General features: G+C 44.4%; 2 protein-coding genes and 1 long non-coding RNA gene across 18 annotated transcripts in view; all 3 read left to right on the forward strand.

Annotated features, from left to right (window-relative positions):
- The window catches only part of LOC124193899 (protein sax-3-like), a 58478-nt gene extending 46270 nt beyond the window's left edge, over positions 1–12208 (forward strand). Inside the window, exons 4-10 of the mRNA XM_046587884.1 lie at positions 4792–4969; positions 6316–6446; positions 7105–7391; positions 7543–9034; positions 9109–9224; positions 9297–10460; positions 10535–12208. Coding sequence (XP_046443840.1) covers positions 4792–4969; positions 6316–6446; positions 7105–7391; positions 7543–9034; positions 9109–9224; positions 9297–10460; positions 10535–11146 — 3980 coding nt within the window. The 3' untranslated portion in view covers positions 11147–12208. The remainder of the gene's footprint in view (positions 1–4791; positions 4970–6315; positions 6447–7104; positions 7392–7542; positions 9035–9108; positions 9225–9296; positions 10461–10534) is intronic.
- Positions 12209–12399: 191 nt separating this feature from the next.
- On the forward strand, positions 12400–15595 carry LOC124193307. 13 transcript variants are annotated; one of them, XR_006874150.1, is made up of 11 exons: positions 12400–12504; positions 12570–12700; positions 12765–12906; positions 12969–13080; positions 13262–13415; positions 13478–13611; positions 13666–13884; positions 14280–14578; positions 14641–14733; positions 14796–15075; positions 15444–15595. It is a non-coding gene; the product is annotated as an uncharacterized LOC124193307 (long non-coding RNA). The 13 variants fall into 13 exon arrangements; XR_006874149.1 differs by having other exon boundaries at positions 14796–15030; XR_006874155.1 differs by lacking the exon at positions 15444–15595 and having other exon boundaries at positions 14280–14399; positions 14459–14578; positions 14796–15421.
- Positions 15596–15979: 384 nt separating this feature from the next.
- LOC124193310 (apoptosis-inducing factor 1, mitochondrial-like) lies at positions 15980–19611 on the forward strand. Of its 4 annotated transcripts, none has more exons than XR_006874161.1 (8): positions 15980–16032; positions 16099–16448; positions 16556–17022; positions 17101–17250; positions 17426–17671; positions 17733–17880; positions 18035–18217; positions 18315–19611. XR_006874161.1 is itself a non-coding variant. In XM_046587069.1 (6 exons), the coding sequence occupies exons 3-6, from the start codon at positions 17209–17211 to the stop codon at positions 18330–18332; spliced, it is 489 nt and encodes a 162-aa protein (XP_046443025.1). In that variant the 5' UTR covers positions 16292–16448; positions 16556–17022; positions 17101–17208; the 3' UTR covers positions 18333–19611. The 4 variants fall into 4 exon arrangements, 1 of the variants encoding a protein (XP_046443025.1); XR_006874160.1 differs by having other exon boundaries at positions 17736–17880; XR_006874162.1 differs by lacking the exon at positions 17101–17250 and having other exon boundaries at positions 16556–17026; positions 17736–17880.
- The last annotated feature ends 2538 nt before the right edge of the window (positions 19612–22149 follow it).

Genomic DNA, 22149 nt, shown 5'->3' on the forward strand with positions numbered 1-22149 from the left:
GATGGGAAAGAAACGACAAGATGCCGATCGACTCGAAGTGATCGGAATCGCTCAAGATTTATTGGCTCGATTTTGCCTTTTTTTCCCAAACGACTTTGTTATCCGCCCGTAGAGACTAGAGACAACTTTTTCTTTTTCCGGCCGTTTGTCGATTTTCTTTACTCCCAAATGAAGGGGGAAATAAAACAAAAACAGCTGTACGCCTAAATAGACAGGTGCATGTCCGTCAGCGGTAAAAAAAGAGTAAATAGAGTCAGACTACTTTTTAAAATAAGTCGCCAGTTTGTTAAACTGTGCGCAAAGGGAAAAGGGAATAGCCCAGTCGGCGATATTGTTCCAGTGGAGAAAATAACCAAGCTGGCGATGGCCTATTAACTCTTACCTCCTACAGAGACAGAGGAAGGAAGGAAGGAGAGAAAGAGGCAATAACAAAAGAAAAATTAGTCAGAAAGATAAAGAAGAAGAGAAAAGTAGCAGCCGAGTCGAGAAGAAGAAGATTGGAGAGACACCCCAGAGTACAAGTCAATTTAACGGCTGTTAATTGTCTACTAGCCAGAAGAAAAATAGGAGGCCCCATTTTCTTCTTGGAATATCATCACAACTTTTTCTTCTTCTTCTTCGAAAAAAGACCCACTCGTCTATTTACCCCCCAAAACCAACGGACTCGGCCCATTAACACCCGTCATTTGTCGGGAGAAAACGAGCGAAAATGACGGCCAGAAACATCTTGGCTAGGGGAGAAACTGTGCAACCCATCGACCGATTGCTAGAGCCCATGCCAAACGATCACCAGTTCCCCATTTTCTTTTTAAATTATATCCCGTGTATAGTCCAGCAATGCGCGTGCGCCCATCACAGGGACTTTTGCTAGTAGCCTACTAAATTATATGACGTTGGCACTAATGGTCCTCTACGTCAACTCATCAGCCGCTCCTATTTCCGTCTATAGCCTTTTTTCCTTCAAAACTGGATTAGAGAGACTTAGAGCTTCGTCGTCGTCGTTAGCGGACGTTTGACGATCAAAGGGCCCAAGATCTTTAACCGAAAATGTTGTTGTCGTTTTATTTGTTTATTATTTTTTATCTTTTTCGCGCTCTCTTGTTAATTGCCAGTCGTGTGTGTTTCAGGAAATCTCCGATTCTCTCACGTCCAGTTTCTCTCCCCAGCCGCAAAACCCCAATAATAGGAAAGATATTTAAGGTTCTATTTGGTTTTTATTTAAAAGTCATTCCCCCCTCCTTAGATATTTCGTGTGTGTCGGGCGTCGGAATGAAAAGCTCTCGCCGGCCCATCTCCGCACGTACACACATAAACATAAATACTATACGTAGATATACAAATAGACGTCGAGAGAGTAGGGACGACACACAAGTATGTACACACACGCACACAAACACACACAAACACACATAGCTAGTGGAATGGGGGCCCAGATAATGAAGGTAATCATCTCTCTAGTCCACCCTATATATTTCTTTTCTTTCTTTTCTTTCGCCCGTCCGTCCGCCCGTCTCGACTATATAGCCAAAGTTGCCAGGCACACGATGTCACGACCGACACACAATGGCACTCGAGTTGAATGTATATAGCAGACGGATCGATATACTTTCATGCTGTACGCCCGGCAGTCCTTCTATCTCTTCTCGCTTTGTTTTTTCGTTTTTCATTTCATTTTACGACGACTATTGCGTAATGGATGTGAAATTCGACGGATTTAGATGACTGCTGGGGCGCCAGGTAAAAAACGAGCGCACACGATGGATGTGTGTTATTTCTTTCTTTCTTTTTTAAATGAAAATGAAAATGCGCTTTGATGTCGTTCCAAGTCTGGTCGTCCGGCGGCGGCGGCGGCCAGTTGTGACGAGCGGCGGCAGCGTCAGTCGAAGCGCCGGCGGATGCGATGGATGGCGCTGGCCGAGAGAGAAAGAACCTTGAAACGATGGATGACGACGCTGCTGCTGCTCACATGTATATAAGCCGCCGGAATATGTGTGTGTGTCTAAATGTCTATACATCTTATAATATGGACAACCTCATTTGTCATTGTCTGGATGTGAGCCAGACGCGCCGACAGACGCGTCGCCGTATCCCCCGACGACGTCGCCCAGCGTCGCCCCCACCCAAATCTACCGACACGGCGCCGTTTCTTCCCAACTTGAGTGACTCAATCTCCCGAGACGGACAGAAGAAGAGAAGAAGAAAATGAGCTAATCGGATTAAACGGGCAAGGAGCAACTGCCGTACGTGATGGATGGGTCGTCTGCTACTGAGCTCTTCATTTATTCCCGCGTTGATTGTGAAACCTTGTTCTTTGCCAAAATAAAGCGCGCTGGCATATCGCTCATTGGAGAAGCGTGTCAGGTATTTATCTCGTCACACCGACCATCACATCGTTCAATTCCCTTGCAACTGTTGATGGCCTCGTCGTCTGGCGCTCAAGCGACGCCAGGAGAATTGCGCTCATCTCTCCCACGTGCCCACATGGATGATGATTATTACTAGTCGACAAATCCTCATGAATAATCATCTCAAGGTGCCTCTACATGTTTAGAGAGTCATGAAACGTGGGTGTATCAGTCGGGATGATCCGCCAGCAGACGAAATGCTGCGTCGTTTAGAATTGTCACAGGAAATTCCTATTCTTTTTTGAATTTATATTTTTTGCGCAATAAGCGCGTCCTATTTTCAATAAATTTGTTGGCCCATTAGGGGAGTGTACATTTTAGATACAGCCAGCTGGGGGAATTTGACTTCAAATTTTGCAATTTCCTTTTTTCTTCCCACCCTTGAATCTCTGGCGTCCAGCTGGACCAGCAGCTGGAGATTGGCACGTTGTTCTTTCTTTCGCAGTTTCCATATCTTATCTTTTGCCGGTCAGACTCTAATGAACAGAAGCGCATTGATGAGAGGCGGCAATGGCTGGTGACAAACCTTTCCGTCAACGACATTTTTTTGATTTATTTTAGAGTTGAATTTTTGTCAAATTCCTTTTTTTCTTTTTCTTTTTGGGTTGGTTGTGTGTGAGCTGTCGAATGTTTTGTCCCTTTTTGTTGGTTGTTATCTCTCTCCTGGTTGGCCATTGAAGAGACACACCGAGTCTTTTCGGGGTTTTATCTTTTCATTCCTCTGCTCTGTTGGCTGTTATCATTCTTCCTATTTTGGGCTTCTTCTTCTTCTTCTTCGTCCCTTTGGGTTGTTGCTGCAGGTATGAAGATTCGATAAGATGGGCCATGATTTATTACCACCTCATTTGGGAGTGATGGGACTAGGAAAAAAACCTGGGCTCATCAGATTAGCATCCGTCCACCTTCATTGAATTTTCGACTTGAGGAAAAAGCAGAGCAGTGCTGTTGTGTGACAAGAGGCTGTGAGATGTTGGCTCAACATGGGCAACTAACTAACCCATGTTTCATTTTTGGTTTATTTCAATCCTTTTTCTTTCTTTTATGGTGAGCCCGTCCATTTTTAAACCGAAGGCAGTGCCAGCAAAGTTTGAGCTGCAGCTGCAACTGTCATATTATATAATAATGCATGAGCAGCAGCAAGGGCCCCCACATAGAAAGAGAAGAAGAAGAGAAAAGGTTGTTGCCTCGATAATAGCCAATTGACAAATTTGACTGGCGCTCGACTCTTATGTCGCATTTTCTCTGCGGCCGTTTTTCTTTTTCTTCTTTTTTCTTATTTTCTTCTTTACGATCGGCAGTCATCGCCGCAGAGTCGTTACCGTTGACGATAAGTGCAGGGAGCCGAGCAACGACACAGTGTAGAGTTTCGCCAGTCGATGGGGGAAAGACAAAACGGTTCATCGGATGGCTAATGCAGCGAACCGCCAACGGGTTGGCCGTGCCGTGTCGGGCTGCTGTGCTCCCCGGATGGCTGAACTTGACTCTCTCGCCCGGCTAAAAAAGAAAACAACCGGGCGACCCATTACTCGACATTACTGATGTGGGGATCAAGCACACAGTCACCATCCTCCGTATGGACTATATACGGAGATATATCGCGCACACACACATAGCACTCGACGCTGTCGAAACAGCTGCCATGTTTCGATAAATATGAGACGGACCCCACAGCAGCCAGCAGCAGAGGATCCGGACGTTGTCGTCGTAAATATCCTTCCCCCGCAGCCAACTGGCTGTGTGCTGTGCTGCGCTGTGCTGGCCCATCTCTCAATCCCTTTTTCTCTCTTCTTTATTGCTCTGCCTTTATTTTAATGGATCGCCGGAGCAGACGGGCAGCATGGCGAGTGTCGTCCCCCCGTGAGTGTGTGTGCCCCCGTCTACATATCAAATGCTTGTATACGTATATATATGTGACGGCTGCTGATGATGATGACGACCATCAGGAGCTGCTGGCTGCTGGCGGGCTTAGCTTAGTGCCTTCAGCTGTGTGTGTATCGCTGCACAGGATCAAAGAACACACACACAAGACAAAACAGAACAAACAAAAGAGGATCGTTAAGTCACTTTTCTTCAGTAACAGAACCTTCGTTGGGGACATCTTTTTCCTGTCTAGTGCACAACATATCAGAGATCCTCTCACTCAATTTTGCGTCTTTCTTTCTTTTGCTTCCATCGCTCCCGGCCTATTTACCCCCCACTGGCTGCTCTCTCTCTACTTCCGGATTGACGGCGCTACTCTTCCGTATCTTTTAATGAGACTCTTATTGTCATGTTGGTTTCATCTGTTTTATTTTTGGCTTTGGTTAGCCGAATTTATTTGATCTTTTTTATTTTAGTTTGAAACAATAAATTAACCGCGCCCATTTTATTTTGTCTTGATCATTAGATTTGCATCCGGAATTCCGGACTGTTCCTTTGGCGACGCGCGGGATTATTGGCGAGCCGGCGACGTTGGAGTGCGAGCCGCCTCGCGGACATCCCGAGCCGCAGGTGCGCTGGAAAAAGAACGGCCAGCCGCTGGACAACCTCGCAGTTGGACTACCTCAGCGCGATCATTCTTCCAGGTATTTATTTATTTATTTATTTCAGTGTTGTAGACGGCCAGCTTCTTAAACTACTTTACATAACTTTTAAAAAATGACTGGCCAAAAGGATTTTTCTTTTTCCCCAGTCTGATGGGCACCAAACTGCTTCCATTAATATTTATTTCTTTCGATATACTTTGGTTCTTATTACCTCGATATCTTTCAAATGTTTCATCTTTTTCTTTTTTAAAACAAAAGATGAAGGAAAAAGTTGTTGTTATGGTTTAGCCCGTCTAGTAACTGAACACCGTGCGCCGTGCTGGGTTTGGCTTGAAAGTTTTGATCCGCATAGCTTTGCTGCACCGGATGTGGTCCGCGTTTGGTTATTCATTTTCTTTTTTCTCTTCTCTTTATATACATGTTGGATCAGAAACGGGCCGGCTGAGCCTTTCTCGCATGTTTTAAAAAATAGTCAAATAAAATAAAAAAAGGGTTCCCACCGTATTCAGGAAAAAGAATAGGATATTCTCTCTATAGTGTTGCACCTATACACGCCGACGGTGGCAGTCCTGGTGGCCGCAGCCGAGTTTCCCCATTTTATTCTTTTTTCTCAGAGGAAATTGATATGCGGTCATCCGCAAACTGTCTATGATTTCTTATTTCATGCCTTGCAACCGACACGAGACTTTTGAGAATAGAGTGAATCCCCTCGTTTGCACTGGCCATGTCCAAGCGTGAAATCGAGTCGGATGGGGGGGGGGGAAGCAATCGAAAAATGAAGTTTTTTCAATTAACCCAACTTAGACAAGTCGTTCAGAAAACTGGCGAGCGTCGGCAAACCTTTTTGACAACATCAATTCGTTCGCCTGTTATTTTTGTTTTCTGTTGTCCAAACAGGAAAGAAAAACCCAGATCTCAATGCCCAGTTCTATTTTAGTGTGTGTATGTACGGCCCAGCGATTCCCCCCTACTCCCTTTAGTAGTAGTCTAGTACAGCACATCGAAATGACCCAGCGATCAAAAGCGACCGACCGGAATTTTTATTTCAAACGGGAGAGAGAAACGGGCCCCCAAATTCTTTATTTATAGAAAAAAGGCCCAACGACTAGCTGTTAGGCGTTGACTGCATGTGTAGTAGCACAGGTCTAGAAAAATAAAACGACATATCGAGCTTTGAGTTTCTCATTCCGACTTCCGAAACACATACACACACATCTGGCTAAATCAACAAATAGAACGCGGGCCAGCGTGTTGAATCTCTCTACGATGGGACTAGATGATATTTATTTCGTGTTTGTTTGTTGTTTGTGACTTTGTTACCTATAGATGTGTTTTAACTTGTTTTAACTGTTTTGGTTGTTGTTGTTGTCTCTGCTCTATCTTAGAATCCGGATGGACGAAAATGGAAACCTGATCTTTGCCAAACTCATGTCGTCGGACGAGGGCCGTTACCAGTGCTCGGCTCAGAACGTTGTGGCCACCAGAGAAACGGCCGCCGTTCTCCTTTCGGTTCACGGTAGGTTATGCCGAGACTTTCTGCTTTTGTTGTACTGCCACCACCACCAGGGATGACACACACCAGCGTTTTGATATGATTCGTGCCGACATTCTATCGATTCCTCTATTGATCTTCTATCTATCCACATGGAAGAAGAGCCCAGCAACTCTTGTGTCTCTCCTACATGTCTGCCACCCACTGCGGATCAAGGGGAATAAAAGGAGGATGGGATGGGTGACTTTCAGCGTTCCAGGGGGACTGCCCTATAGTGGAGGGAAAAAAATGTAGAAAAATATTGAATGATGTGAGATGAATCAAATTGGATTTCTCATATTTCAATAATAATAGCAGCTCTCTCTCTCTCTCTGTGTACATACCTTGATCGCGGGAGGGGAAATATACTTGCGACTAATGCATCCGAGCGAATTGATGCAGCACAAGAGTCCACACCAATTCATATCTTTTGAACTACTCTCTCTCCAGTTCCAAATCCATTGCGCCCGGATGACGCAATGGAATGATATTGAATCTAGGCCCCTGTACCCCCCAATAGAAAAATGTCTGGCCGTTTCATCCAAATTGGACTTGAAAAATATTGCCCAGTCTTGAATCAGCCCGTCATTCAACAGTTGCGTCATGTTTTGTTATCAAATTATTTTTCTTGACCCAATTTCAGTTCGGCCGGTCATAGTTCGCCCGCCTCAAGATACGACGGCCCTGCTGGGCGGTGAAGTGAGTCTCGAGTGCGGCGTCACGGGCGATCCGCCGCCGCACGTCGAGTGGCGTCGACAGGACGGCGCCAAAATTCCCCTCAACCGGATCCGGCCGGCCTCCAACGATCAAACGCGAACCAGTTTGAGGCTGGAGCGACTGGTGGCCTCCGACGCCGGCCGTTACGTTTGCGAGGTCGAGAATTCGGTCGGCTCCAGCTCAGCCTCGGCCCAGCTGGCCATCTTAATTCCGGTATGTATACATGAATATTTCATTCCACCGGCGGAATTCATGAATGTTTCGCCCGCTTAATTTTTATATTAAAACAAAAATTATGCATTTGGTTTTATGTATTTAAATCATTCAAATGTTTTAAAATGTTTTTTCTTTATATAATTTAAAGCCCACGTGGAACAGCAGCGCCGGAATCAGCAGCAGCGGGCAGGCCTTTTTGCCGCGGGAGGTGCGCGGATTCCTGGAGCAGAGCGTCTTTTTAGATTGCCCAGTTCACGGCTCGCCGGCCCCGCTGGTCTTTTGGCAGCGGGAAGGACAAGGCCGCGATGGCGCTGGCTCGAACGTGGAGCTCCTGACATCCGACTCTTCCGGCCCCAGCGCCAGGTGGAACGTGTTCCGCAACGGAACGCTGGTCATCAACCGACTCCGGCGAGAGGATGCCGGCGGCCTGTGGTGCGGAGCCGTCAGCGAGGCCGGTGGACTGGTGGCCCGGACTCGGCTGGAGATTGTCACCGTCTCGGCTCCGCCACCGCCCGTCATCGAAGTCGGCCCGGCCAATCAGACCCTACCGCTGGGCTCGCCTGCCTCGCTGGCCTGCAGCACCACCGAGCCCAGCAGCCAAAATCTGCCGCTGCGGTGGTGGAAGGACGGCGCCCCGCTGGCCCTGTCCGTCCGCATGACCCAATCTGGCGAGACGGGCATGCTGCGCATTGAAGATCTACAGCCTTCCGACGCCGGAATTTACACCTGCTGGATCGGATCCGGAGATCAGTCGGCGGCCTGGACGGCCTCCCTGACTGTGGCCAGCCAGAGCAACTCGAACGTCGCCTTCTCGCGCAGCCCCAGCGATCCAATGGCTCTGCCCGGCTCTCCGTCCCAGCCACGGCTCCTTCACAAGACGGCCAATTCGTTGACGGTCGGCTGGCAGAGCGGATCGAGAATGGGCGCCTCGCCTCTGCTGGGCTACACGGTCGAAATCTTCAGCAGCGGTGACCCCGATTCGAATCAAGAAAACAGCTGGACGTGGGCTGGACCGACGATACCGAACCAACGGAGCTGGCGGATCATCACCCGTCGTCTCAAAGCGGATCAGCTGGTCTTGACCGACTTGCAACCCACCACGTCCTACGCGGTGCTCGTTAGAGCCGAGAACTCGCACGGCCTGTCCCTGCCCAGTCCGGTGTCTCCCTGGTTCACGACTCTGCCGTCGGGTGGATCCGTCGGCAGCGGCAGCAGTGGTGGCGGCATCCAGGAATTGGAGGAAGGTCGACAGCGGCTCTCTTCTTCTCTGGCGTGGCTCCGGCTGGAGCCCGTCCGTCCGCTCAACGCCACAACGGTCCGGTTGAGTTGGCGCTGGTTAGATGGCGCCGATGGCAGCGAACCCACCGAGTCGGCCTTCGAGGGACTTCACATTTGGTACCGGCCCATCCGCAGCTCCCGCTCCGGCTCAGAGGAGGATCAAATCCATCAAGAAAGATCCTCATCCTCGACGTTGGCTTCCTTCCGAGTGGTCACAGTGTCCCAGCCGGCCGTGTCCAGCTCAACTTACACGCTGGCCAATTTGCTGCCCTCGACGCGCTATCTCTTCTTCTTGGTCCCGTTCTATCGGAATATCGATGGCCGCCCGTCCAACAGTCAAACGCTGACGACCTTGGAAGCCGGTAAGTTCCGCATTCCTTCCAGCAATTTAAATTGAATTGATTTAATTTTCAATTTCTTGTTTGATTTTGTGCAGCTCCTGAAGGACCTCCGCGGGATCTGATTGTGCGCCAATTAAATTCCAGCAGCTGTTTGGTGAAATGGAGTGAGCCGTCGCATAACCAACGTAACGGAATCATCACCGGATATCAAGTAAATCAAATCAATTTGATCCTTTTCGTCCTTTGCCATTAATAATTTTAATTCATGTTTCTTATCTTTTAGATTTACGTGTTTATGGACGATTCGGAAACATTGTTAGCCAACATGACGTTGCCGCCGACTCCGACTTCCGTCATTATCGGCAATCTCGTGGCCGGATCGTCCTACTCGATCCGGGCAGCAGCATGGACTCTGGCGGGAGTTGGCCCGGCTTCTGAGCCCGCCTCTTTCAGCATGGAGGTGTTGAGCTTCCAGCAACATCCACAGGTCCCGGCCCTTCATGATGATTTGGACTCCGACCTGGACGATCCGTTCACTCGTTTTGACAGCGACAATCGTCCGCCCAGCGGCGAAGTCACCACGCAGATGGTCAAGGAGACGTGGTTCATTCTTGCCATCGGCGGAGTTCTTTTGGCCACGCTGTGTCTTCTGGTGGCCGCCCTGATTGTCCGTCGCCGATGGGTCCGCAACAAGGCCATGTCCTCTGTGCAGAAAGTAGAGCTAGGCAGCGGAACGGACGGCAATTTACTCCACAGCGTCTGCAGTGGCAGCGGCGGCGCCAGAGATTTGCTCTGGTCACGCGGATGGCATTCCGGCAGCACTGGCAACCACCACCACCATCCGTCGCGAACGGGGACGGTTTCGGCTTCGCAGAAAGAGGAGGAACTGGAAGCCCAGGCCTCGCTACTACCCCAACAGCCGCAGCAGTACGGCAGCAGCGGAATCGCTCCGCCGGAATACGCCGAGCTGCTCAACCAGCACGGCTCCCAGCAGCAGCAGCACCAGTCGGATCAGAGCCAACTGAGTCTCAGCTCGTTCCTGCCGCGTCGCAACAACACCAACAACATGATGCTGATGCAGGCCCAGATGCAGGCGCCTCCGTCCGCCTACGCCACCACAACTTTGGTCAATCCGTCGATGCGAGGGCAGCAGCAGATCCACGGCCCTTATTCCAGCAAGTCGTCGGGCGACTCGAGCAGTGGCAGCTACGTGGTCGAGCATCAAGATCGAATGGGCTGCGGGAGCAACAGCCGCAACAGCAACAACAACAGTCACCACAGTCGGAAGAACAGCAGCGGATTCTTGTCTAATGGCAATGGAAACGGCCATCTGCAACAGCAGCAGAGAATTCCCAACTGGGCAGAACTTTTGCCTCCGCCACCGAGACATCCGCCGCCACCTAGTCCAGCACCTAATTGCGATCGATCCACTTCCGCTTCGAAAGACGTAAGGACATTTTTTAAAATCATCATCTATTAGCGCGCGAATTTCAAATTTTAAAATCTGAACGATTATTTCAGGGATCGCTTCCGCTGCCAAATTCCGTCAAACCGTCGCTGAAATTCAGTTCGGCCAATCCCAGTCCGGCCTTGTCGAAGCGTAGTGCTCCTGCAGGATCGACTGGCATCTCCAGCACGTTCAAACCTCCATCGCCTCAGTACAATGTCAGTCTTGGAGGAGAAGAGACGGTGCCGAATGGCAACCGGAATGCAATCCGAACTGGGCGGACGAAAGCCATAAGGTCGACACCGTCCCAGAGATCCGGCACCTCCGGATCGCACACGGAACTCGATCAACCGGCTCTCAAGGGATACTCGGATTCGGGATCAGAGCGAAGTTTCCCGCCGGGCAGCTGCTACACGACGGCGCCCATGAATTACCAATCGAATCCCCTGGACAACATCACAACCCACTGGGACGACGACGTCGACGACTACAGCCGCAGCATTAGCGGCGGCCACGGAGTCGATTACAGCCATGGCGACGACGACGACAGCCATTCAGACGGCGACGACTTGGCCTCTTCCGTCTACGACAACAGTCCCGTCGTCTATCGGCCACCGTGCGGGAAACCACCGGCCCAGGCCAACGCTCCTATGCCTCGTCGGAAACAATTAATGACTTTGACTTGATGCGATCCTGGGACCCTGCCAATCTCTCCATCCTGTCTAACTAGTCACTACTGCGAATCATGCTACAACACAGTACTATAATATAATATGAAAAAAAAAAACCACACAATCGTCGCCTCCTACCGGATGGTCGTGGAAGTAATTTTTTAAACTTTTACTTGATATTATAATTGTATGAATTTATTGCCACCCTCCACTCTTTATATAAAATCTTTTAATTCTTGATGCAGATAAAAATACCGTGCTCTATTAATTCTATTTGGCGGAATAAAACAACAAAAAAAAATAAATGAATTCCGCTAATCTGTGATACCGCCATCAATTCAATTTTGCCCCATTTTTGTGTGTCAGTTCGATCCTCTTTTAATTGCGCTGCTCTCTGGTCGCGTTTCAATTTCCTTTTCTTGCAAGCTCATTTTTTGACCACTTTTGAACAGCAGGGCGTTGTATCTTATTGTTGTCTCTCCGCTTTCGTTATATTCATGTGATCCATTCGCACTTTTTGATAACAAAGCAAATCGACGAAGAGACGGAAAAAAAACTAAGGTACTTCTACACTTGGCAACACAGCACATATCTCACCTCCCTTTTTGAATTCGTGTGTATTGGTTTGTTTTTAGGGAAGACCTCCCCCCATCGCCATCTCGCCCACTGAATGTTTGTGTCAAAACTAAATGTACATTTTCATTTCGATGCTCGTTAACCGTGTATAATAATAATAATAATCTCTCGTGTTCACTTTTCGTTCGAATCCTGCGTCAAGTATTTTTGTGTGTGGTCGCCATTCTGGTTGCGGATTTTATACGTTGAATGTTGTAAAACTTGTAACATTTTTCATCATCAAACTACAGCTGAATGTAGGATATATATATATATGTGTATACATTTTATACCTGTAATATTTTCTTCTCCGTTTGAATTCGGTTTCAGTCTCGCCTATTTTTGAAGCCGATGAAGAAGGTGACAAATCTATGCCCCTCAATCTATTGATAATCCTATTATACCGTCTTCACGTGTCGTCAATGTCGATTACATTGAAACTATGCCAGCGATGGCTCGAAATGGTCTATTTTGTGGTTTATTTAATTTGGCAACATCAAACTTAATTGAAATGTTGTTGTAATTACAAAGACACTGTCGAATTTTTGACTGAGAAATAGCGAAGCCAAGCAACAGAGAAATTCGCGATTTTGACGAAATGTAAGTAGTTCCAAATGATCCCGTTAATGAACACTAGATGGTGCTTGAAATTGTCGTCTGTAATGAATGACGAAAAGTCGAACAACAAACACGTTACGTTATTAGTGTTCTTCTTTAACTTCTGTTCGTTTTTTTTAAAAGAATATTCAACTACAAATGTAAGTTTATCTGTAACTATTATATACTATATATAACACCACCATACTTAATTGCCGAACCAAAGTTAATACAGGTCAAAAACAATAATAGGTTAGTCACAGTTTTGTGAAGTTACTATTGATCTTGCTAGGCGGACATGCTTTATTTATTCTGACTGAACATGATTTTTTCTACAAATATTGCATTGACAGACAAGTATTATTCTTCCTTAACAAATTTTAAACTTTTTTGATGTTATAAACAGTGTTTTCTGTCATAGAGAAAGCTACGGGAACATAATCAAGGCCATGGGTAATCTTCAGATTTTTTGCTGCAACTTTGGGGAAGGAAGTCACACGAAAAGATTCAGGGCACGTACCAGCATGTGTTGTATTTTTCTAGATGTTTTACTCAAGCAGTATGTAGCAATTAACTTTAGTTTATTGCATTAATGTTGGAATATTTATTGGAATATTTCCTTTAGATTCAACATGACTGTTTGATGCCAAAGTTAGTCGGAACTCTAACACCGATAACCGTCGCTGCTGCTGCCTTACAGCCACAGACAGGAAAATTGTTCTTTTCTTCAGAAAATTGTAAGTTTTATTTTTTGTCTAGACCCCCCATACCACAAATCTCATCAGATTTTTTTTTGTGATGTTTATTTGTTTGATTGTTCATTTCTCGTGAGTCGTGATGTTAAGCTTCGGAAAGCAATCCTTCCGTTCCGTACAGTCAAACGTAGTAATCGTGAGGGAATCTTTTGGCTGTCGGTAGGTGGCTTAAATGGATTGTCCCCCAGCCACCAGGTGACGCGAGTGTCTTTGTGAGGACGAAATATTTGCCATTTGTTCCCGAGACGCTGACTGAAAGTGTATTCCAAATCCATTACGGAATTGCGGTGTCGATCTACATTTTCAGCCATGAAATGGTAATGCTAGTTTGGAATTCTTAAATTTAATTATTCTTAGACGTTTCTGTCTGAATTTACAGGCTATCTGGGATATAATTTCACTTGGCCATTAATAATGTGACGACTTGGGTCGAAACTGCTGTCCAATGTCGGCCATTGTTAGCTGTACGTCTTGGCTGTACGTCTCATCTTGTGCAGAAACACTTCAGACCTAGTAAAGTAATCTTGTTGATGAATTTCCCTCTTATAATACAATTTGTTTTATTAGTTGATGTTAAGGTTGGAGATAGAGATCCCTTTGCTCAACTGTTGCAGAAATTGAGAACACGACAAAGTCTGAGCTTCATGACTGTTGTATCATCAACATGGTTTTCTTGCAGCCAGCTGGTGAAATATGCGATCAAGTCAAGTTGAGCTGCAGCTGCTGCATGCAGTTTATCGAGCTGGTGTTATCCCAAGTGTCACTGAAGGAAGACTCATTGAATTGGTAATGTGATTGATGTTATAGGTTGTAACTTGGAAAGTCTTGTGTTATTTTGTTTTGTTTTTTTATATTTTGTATTCAATTGACAAGTTTAAAATTTGATTAAATTGTAGAATTGTAGAAAATTAGGGGTAATATTTCTTCCTTCCAAATAATTGTTTCCATTCAAAGATAGCCCTGTTAAGTTTTTTTAAAATTGTCTTTCAATCAATCTAGAATAAAAATTCCCACTCAGTATTACCAAGATTTGTAACATATTGGAAGTATTCTTGTTTATTTTTCAATTTTAATTTTAAAAATATTAATTTTAAATAGAAGTAAACTTTATTATTGGTACCCTTTTTCACATTTCCAAATGTTATTGCTTATTGGTTCATTAATGTTCTTTTGCTTTGTAGGAGTTAATGGTCAATTGGATGTTTGAGCTGTTTATGGTGTTGCTGTTTGGTGTACAGTGGTTTTGCAGCCCCCTTCCAATTGAGAGATGCTCTGAAATGGAGTTTGGTGCAGACTTGCAGGTCAACATCACACTTAAATCGACTTAAATGTGGATTTGCCTATGTTGGTGTCCATGCAGTATATGCAGTGTTGAACGGTTGGGTAAAATAGTTCATGCTGCCTGATGGCTGTCCAACAGTGACGGCCCGGACAATCCTGAATCCTTAAGGGTTGCCATTCCATCGAGGCTTAAACGAGGGTACGTAGTTACACGTTAGTCAAATTGTTAAAGCTACAAATTCAATTGTTTGTATTACCTAGATGATGCGGAGGTGTTGCTCATTGAGGGGTTTTGGTGACAAGGAGTCACTGAACGAAACGCTAAACCAAATGAAAAAAAAAATAATAAAAAAGGTAATGCTAGGTACGACATGAAGCTTTTTCTTTCGCAGAAAATAATGTGAATTTGTTTGCAGCCAACGATCCTTTATATATCCGAGCCGAGTCTTTTCCGTCTACATTCGGTGTGAAGAGCGAAACCCAAATTTCAACACATTTTACTGCTTAGCAACGAAAACAAAGCGAGTGTCAAAACATTGTTTTACTTGCGCATACTTTATTGGGGCAGAAACGCGTTGGTCATGTAACAGGGTGGATTTTTTTTTCACTTCTGTTCATGCAGCATCAAACGACACGCGATAGGTTCTGGCGGTAATCAACTATTCAAAATGTAGACATGTCAATGTAAAAGACAGGGTAAGAGTAGCCTTATTCATTTATGTCAAATAGCTGCTAGTAGGATCTCATTGTTGATTTGCGGTTACAAAATCCATAGCCCTAGAGTTCAGGTATTGTCAATCAATCATTTGATTTGCGTTTTAGATGCTCCTAAATCAGCTGTGGAAATACGATTCCCCCCGCTTCTCCTGGATGGTTACTTAGGATCATTTAAGTTCATTTTTGAGTTATTCGTTGTGAACGTAGCGGACGAACTCTGACAGTCTATCGAGCTTTAGCAATTGCGTCTATTTCTTATTTTATTGATTATATTCAACCGTTTTATGAGAATTTTTGATTTGTATTTTTTTATATTCATAATTTACCTTTTTTATCTTTTTTTTTAGATTTTCTTCTCCGACCGCAGGGGCAAGGATTATGTGTTTGAAACTTAGAAAAGTTTGCAGTGGAATATTAAAAAAAAAGCCGACTGTCCTTCAAACGGTTCGAAATGGAAGATTTATTCATTCACTGAAGAAACGAGTCAAATGACTCAAATGTCAAATGTGGTATTTTTAAAATGACTAAAATTTTAGCCATTATCATTTATGATTTGATATTTATTTTGATATTGGTTTTTGTTGACCCATCCCCAGCAACGTCAACCTGCAGAAAGAAAAAGGCCAGTTTCTATGACCTTGACGCTCGAAGGTCACGGAGATCATTACGTTAAACGTGTCATGCAGTGGTGTAGAGGTTGGGTGAGAATGACACGTGTTGCTTCATTATCAAAAAGGTACAATAGCCGCAAGTGTAAGCTTTTTGGTATTCATTTTGATATTGGTTATTGTAGACCCATCCCCGGCAAAGTCACCTGCAGAAGGAAAGGCCAGTTTGCATTTCAATCGAAGGTCATGGAGATCATTACGTAAAAGGTGTCAGGCATTGGTGTAGAGGTTGGGTGAGAACGGGACGTTTTGCTTCATTATCAAGAAGGTAAAATATAGCCATTAGGCTTAAGAGGAGGGGTGAGAAAAAATTGTATAAAAGGCGAGAGAAAAGTTGACAGGGATCAGTCGAGTGAGCATCTCCGACACGGCAATAACTCCATATTTCGTCGTAATAACAGTTTGCAATCATGGGTAAATGTTCATTTTTATTTCGAGTCGTAAATCTATTCTATCTTGTTATTAGTTGTTGATACGACTAGTTACCTTCGAAAACTAATTTCCCATTGTTTATTCATAGTTAATTATGGCATTGTGTTGCTGTTGGGTGTTGTATCGTTGATGTCGACCACGAGAGAAAATCTTTCAAAAGGAAAGAGAAAAGGCAACATAAGTCAATCGAGTGAGCATCTCCGACCTGGCAACAACTGGATTCTTCGTCGTATTACTAGGTCGCAATCACGGGTAAATAATCTGTATTTCTACGTGGAATTTTGTATCAATTTTCATTTTTTTTTTTTTTCTATTTGATAATATGTCCGTTATATTGTTGAATATTTAATATTGTCTAGTTAACTATGCCGTCATGCTGCTATTGGTTGTTCTATCGTCGATGGCTGGGTCGACCACTGGTGTACCGACGTCTCCTGAATAAGGCGGATATCAAACAGCAACGCCACCGCCTTACTACGCAACAATATACGCAACGACCAGATACTACACCGAGGTTGCACTGTTGGGTTTACAGTTAAACCACCAAGGATCCAGATGATTTCACCACAACTTGTGCTGCTCCTCGAGCTACACTACCAAAGCGCTAGAGTACTACACCGAGGCACCTACTGAGACTACGCAACTACGTATGCTGCCCCAACCTACGACACCGAGGCTCCAGCTTATTACATCACCAAAGCTGTCGAATTCTACACTGGAGCGCCAAAGTACGACAGAAATCAGTCAAGTGAGCTTCTCCGACACCCAACACGGCAACCCCGAAGTTTCGAATAAACTTCGTTTCAAACAGTGGCAAAAAGTGAAGGTGAGTTCTTAATTATTGTAATTTTGTGCAATATGTACTAATGACTTGTTTTCGTTCCTTGGCTGTCTTTCGAACAAGACGAATTCGACTGCAATCGCGTCGAATTGAATAGCAAAGATAACATATTCGTACGTGTACACCGCGCCGTTAAACTTGACATTGTCGGTCGGCAAGCCGCACTTGACGATGGCCGTACCATCACCTACGACAAGTGCGTTATTGCCACAGGTAAACATTTTATGCCAATCGAAATTATGGAATGCTGAATAACTTTTTAATCCTCCTGCTCGATAGTATCTAAGAGTCTATTTAAACTGCTAGCAATTTATTTTCTGTGAATTAGTTCTACGAATAGAATTAGTTTTACGAATTCCTCTAAAAATGGCCTTTATTTTCTTGTTAGGTGTTAAACGAAAATCTCTTCCAATCCCTGAGCGGTGCCCTTAAAGATGCCCACGAGCACGTAGCGCTGTTCCGCAACATCGATGGCGGTAACATAGGTCGAGTTCCCCGTTCTCCTAAATATTTGAGCCAATGGACAACCGAGAAGGTGAAAGCGGAAAGTGTTAATGGTTTGCTCAAAGCTAATGTGGAGGGTGCAATTTTCGAAGACTACAAGGTCGCATTGACCTTAAACAATGGTCAAAAGGTAAACAGTTATTTCTGTACATGATTTAGCGATGTTAATTAAAATCTAAAAATTATTTCAGCAGATTTAAACTGACCATGTCGTCGCTGCTGTCGGTTGGGACGTAAACACGGATTTGGCTGTTGCTTTTGGTTTGGAAATAGAAGAGAGGAGATTTTGGTGGTTATCGAGTGAATACCGAGCTTGAAGCACGATCGAACGTTTGGTTGGTAAGAATCCTTGAACATTTTATTTCATATTAATTGAACTACTGTGATTAAAACTTGACCAACATTGACTGCTCTAATGTTGTTGTTAGATAGTATATGAAGTTCTTGTTAAATTAGATTCTTATTATTGGGTTTGGATTTTATTTTTTATTAGGCTGGAGATGTTACGTTCTTTTGTGATATCAAATTGGGTCGCTGGTGTATGGAACATGATCACCATGCTGTTGCATCAGGGCGATTGGCTGGAGAGAACAATACTGGCAAAGAAACAAGGATAAAAAATTGCAGTGCACTGTTAACAAGTGCATTCTTCGTCGTAATATCAGTACGCAATCGGGTAAATATTCTGTTTCACGGAGTTTTTATAAATTATTTGATTTTTATCTGCTTGTGTACCATATTGAATATTAATGTTCAAATTATTTGCTGAATAGTTGATTGTGATGTCGTGATGTCGCCGTTTGCCGTATCGTTGAAGGCTGGGTCGATCACTGGTGTACCGATGTCTCCTGGGTATGGCGGATACCAAAGCACCACGCCGCCGCCTTGCTACACAACGACAACATTCGCAAGAACCGGTTACTACACTGAGGCACACTATTACTACACCACCAAGGCTCCAGAGTATTACACCGAAGCTGATGCTGCCCCGAGTTACAACATCAAACGTACTACACCGAAGCTCCCAAGTACTAAAACCACCAAGTCACCAGAGTATTACACGTATGTTGCCCCAGCTTGCTGCATCGAGGCTCCCAAGTATTACCTAGTTCCTAGCTACTACACCGAGGCTCCAAATTATTACACCACCAAAGCGGCTGAATACTACACCGAGCCGCCCAAGTACTACACCAACAAGGCTCCCACCACAACTTGTGCTTCCCTGAGCCTCTACACCGAAGCCCCGAAGTATTACTCTGCCCTAAGCTACACAACTACAACTGAGGCGGCCAAGTACTACGCAGCCCCAACTTACTACACAGCGGCTGCTCCTTCGTACTACGTTGAATCGGAATACTACACCTAGGCTTCAGTTTACTACACCACAACCTACGCTACACCTAGCTACTACACCGAGGCCCCTATGTACTACACTACCAAGGCACCTGAGTATTATAACACTACTTACGCTGCTCCGACCAACTACACCGAAGCTCCGAAGTATTACTCTATCCCGAGTTACTTCACCACTAAGGCACCTGAATATTACACCACACCTTACGCTTCTCCAACTTACTAAAGGGACGTTCCTAAATATTATAACCATGTTCACAAATTTTCGGTCATATCTTAATAGTTACTAGTCACTGGGAATTGTTGATCTTTAATAGGGAAATAATTTTTTTCAAACCTGGGTTATCATTGTGTACGACTTCTTTTGCCACCTAAAAGCATTGAGACATTGCGACGTTTATTTTGGTTGGGTCTTTTCTATTTCGCATGTTGGAGGTGATTATTGCTCTAGTCGCTCCGCATTCCGACATATTCTAGTGTTTGGACAAATTTCATTTACAGGGCAAGTTACGGAAGAGACCTACTGTGTGGTGTTTACTAAAATTGATTGATGTTGACAGCTCTCTTTTTAACTTAAGTTGGTGTAACAAAAGAGTTGGAGATAATGTGTGGTTTATCATAGAAGTTTATTTGAAGAATGTGGAGTTTATCAGTTGCTTGCCTATATCTTATGTAAAACTTGAAAGTTGTAAAAAATACACAAAGTCGTAAACTAAACATTTTTTTATTACAAGTTATGAAACATAGCAAACAAAAACATTAAAAGGAATTGCTTTATTGTCCCACCTCCACCCACAATTCCACCACATTTTACAATCACATACATACAAGTTAACCCGTTGGCTGCCACGCCATACAACCCGTAGGTTGCTCTCTACTACTCTACGCGCCACGTCTGAAGGATCTATGGCCAAGGTGGAACTTGCCATTGCTGACAAGTCCGGGCTGACACGGTGACAGAAGAATCCATCACCGCATCGACAAAGGGGAACTAGGTATGGTGCATTGCCTAATAGGCGCCTTGCGGCAAGTTTTGGGCTGGTGCGACTTTCCGACCACGAGGCCGAACAGCGCACGCAGCCCGTGCTAAGGAGCAGGGGAGAACAAAGGCGTGGCAACCAACAGGTTAACTAACACTAACACATATTACCAACAACAAATAATGATCCGCGCTGACACTTTGGAGATACCGGCGATGTTTTGGTGTCAATCTTGTCGACGTCTCCTCTGCATCATCTGAAGAAAGAGAAAAAATTCTTATTAAAGTGACATGCCAATAAAAGTTACATAATACATGTAAGTACATCGATCTGTTATTTTTGGCTCAAAACTTAAAAGGCGCGCTTTAAATTTCTTAAAATCTAGCTAACAATATTGAAAACTGTACACATAACAAAGCTCACTTGCTAGTCTTTAAAAAAAATTCCGGAAGTAAACCGGAAGTAGCCACAGCTCCTCAACCATTGAGCTGTCGTCAAATTAAACCACATATTCGTGATCTCCATGAAATGTGGGGTCGATTAGGTGTGATTTAAACGAAATCCAAAATTTGGCCAAAATCGAGAATTTTCCTGAACTATAGTTCAGGAAAATTTTCAAAGCCGGAAGTACGAAAACGTACAAAACGAAACATGAACTTTACCACAAATTCGATGAGGATCACGAATATGTGGTTCTTTTGTGCGTCAGATGAATATTTACTGAACTACTGACTGAAAAGTGTAAACCGGAAGTAGAAAAAAAAAGCAATTATCGAAAATTTAACAAGTGAGCTTTGTTGGGGGAATAATAATCGTCAGTTATCACTAAATATTTCAACAAAATAACTGTCGATAAATGTTTAAAGAGATGTTCAAAGTAACAGAAACTGACTGTTTTGACAGCTGTTTAGACTGCAAATTATCAAAAAGCCATCTAGCGTTAGAAAAAAGAAGCGTCCAAGTAAACTTTGTTTGCGCGCAAGAAGGGCCTAATTTTGGAAACTATTACATAGACACAGTCTAACGCAACTAGACTATTGGTAGATAACCTAAGAAAATAAGTCAATTGTTGGGTACCTAGGCATAATCCCGTGGTGAGTGACTGCAGGTGTGTAACAGAACAGCTGACGGAAGCGATCTTGAAGTGGTCCAGAAACTCGCCAAGTCGCCAGTGAAGTAAAACAAATCTTGTTTAAAAGCAGTGAAGCTAGATGGGCGTGCGTCGCGAAGATAAGGATGGAGAAGAATGTTGTTGAAAAATCCTTCTTCCGTCACGGACAAAGGTCAGCATTGGCAAAAGAATCTTCGTGCTCTGTAAAAACAAATTTTTACATTATTGAAAATATAACAATGAATAAAGCATTTACCATTTACCTTTTTTAAGAAGCACACTGAAATGCTCACGATGAAAAAACTGTAAAAATTGAATTCACAGCAACAAACAGCATTACTCCTTAGGTTGATGTAAATTTCCTGATGTCAAAGAAAGTGTCATAATGAAGTATTTCAGTAGCATGGTGATAGGTGGTATTGATGCTTACCTTTTGTTAGGAATATTCCATTCCAACAGACGACGACGAGATCAGGACGCCGCACAACAACACCGGCGCACCTACGCGACTATTGCCTTGGGGGCCCCCGATAGGTGGCCCCAAATTCAGTCGTTGTTACCCTACCCCCTATTGTTTATTTCCCCCCAATTTACTGTACAATATTGAGTGTGTTAAAATAGACGAGAGGTAAAAGACACGGTTTTGTTCGTGTCTAATTTATTCAACTTGGAAACTGTAAGTAAACGGCCCGACACGCCGAACATCCCTATTACATTTTCTACATGGTCCTTCGAACGGTTTTTAACCCAGTGCATAACCGTGTCCTCCCTCTCAAATCACTCAAATCAACTCACTCAAAACTCAAAATTGTGAAGCCGGTTGGGGCTACACAATTCTAGACCCCCCAAACGTTTATCTTTGTTTCTTTCTTTTGTTGTTGGGTGGTTAAAATCTGCCCAAACTAAAACTACTAAATTGTAAAAACAAAAAAGACGTAGAAAAGGGGGGAACCTATGCCCAAAAATTCCATTTTTTTTCTTTCGACTTTTTTGTGCCTTTCGTTGTCGGGCTAGCCTGAGGGGGCGGCCATTGAACACGCCGTCCCAACCTCTGGCCCATAGATCGGCCTGGGCTAAACTACTGGGATTTCGTCTCCTCTTTTCATTGCACGTGTGTCCTCCCGTATCCATTCTTCGCTTGCTGATGGTATCGAGTCAGAAATA

Source organism: Daphnia pulex, chromosome 5, assembly GCF_021134715.1.
Source record: "Daphnia pulex isolate KAP4 chromosome 5, ASM2113471v1".
NCBI lineage: Eukaryota > Metazoa > Arthropoda > Branchiopoda > Diplostraca > Daphniidae > Daphnia > Daphnia pulex.

Excerpts from the sequence above, each read along its gene's own strand:
- LOC124193310 (XM_046587069.1), top strand. The coding sequence starts at position 17,209 with ATGGCCGTACCATCACCTACGACAAGTGCGTTATTGCCACAG. Across the intron at positions 17,251-17,425 it reads CAAGTGCGTTATTGCCACAG|GTGTTAAACGAAAATCTCTT; the intron begins GTAAACATTTTA and ends TTTTCTTGTTAG. Across the intron at positions 17,672-18,034 it reads CCTTAAACAATGGTCAAAAG|GCTGGAGATGTTACGTTCTT; the intron begins GTAAACAGTTAT and ends ATTTTTTATTAG.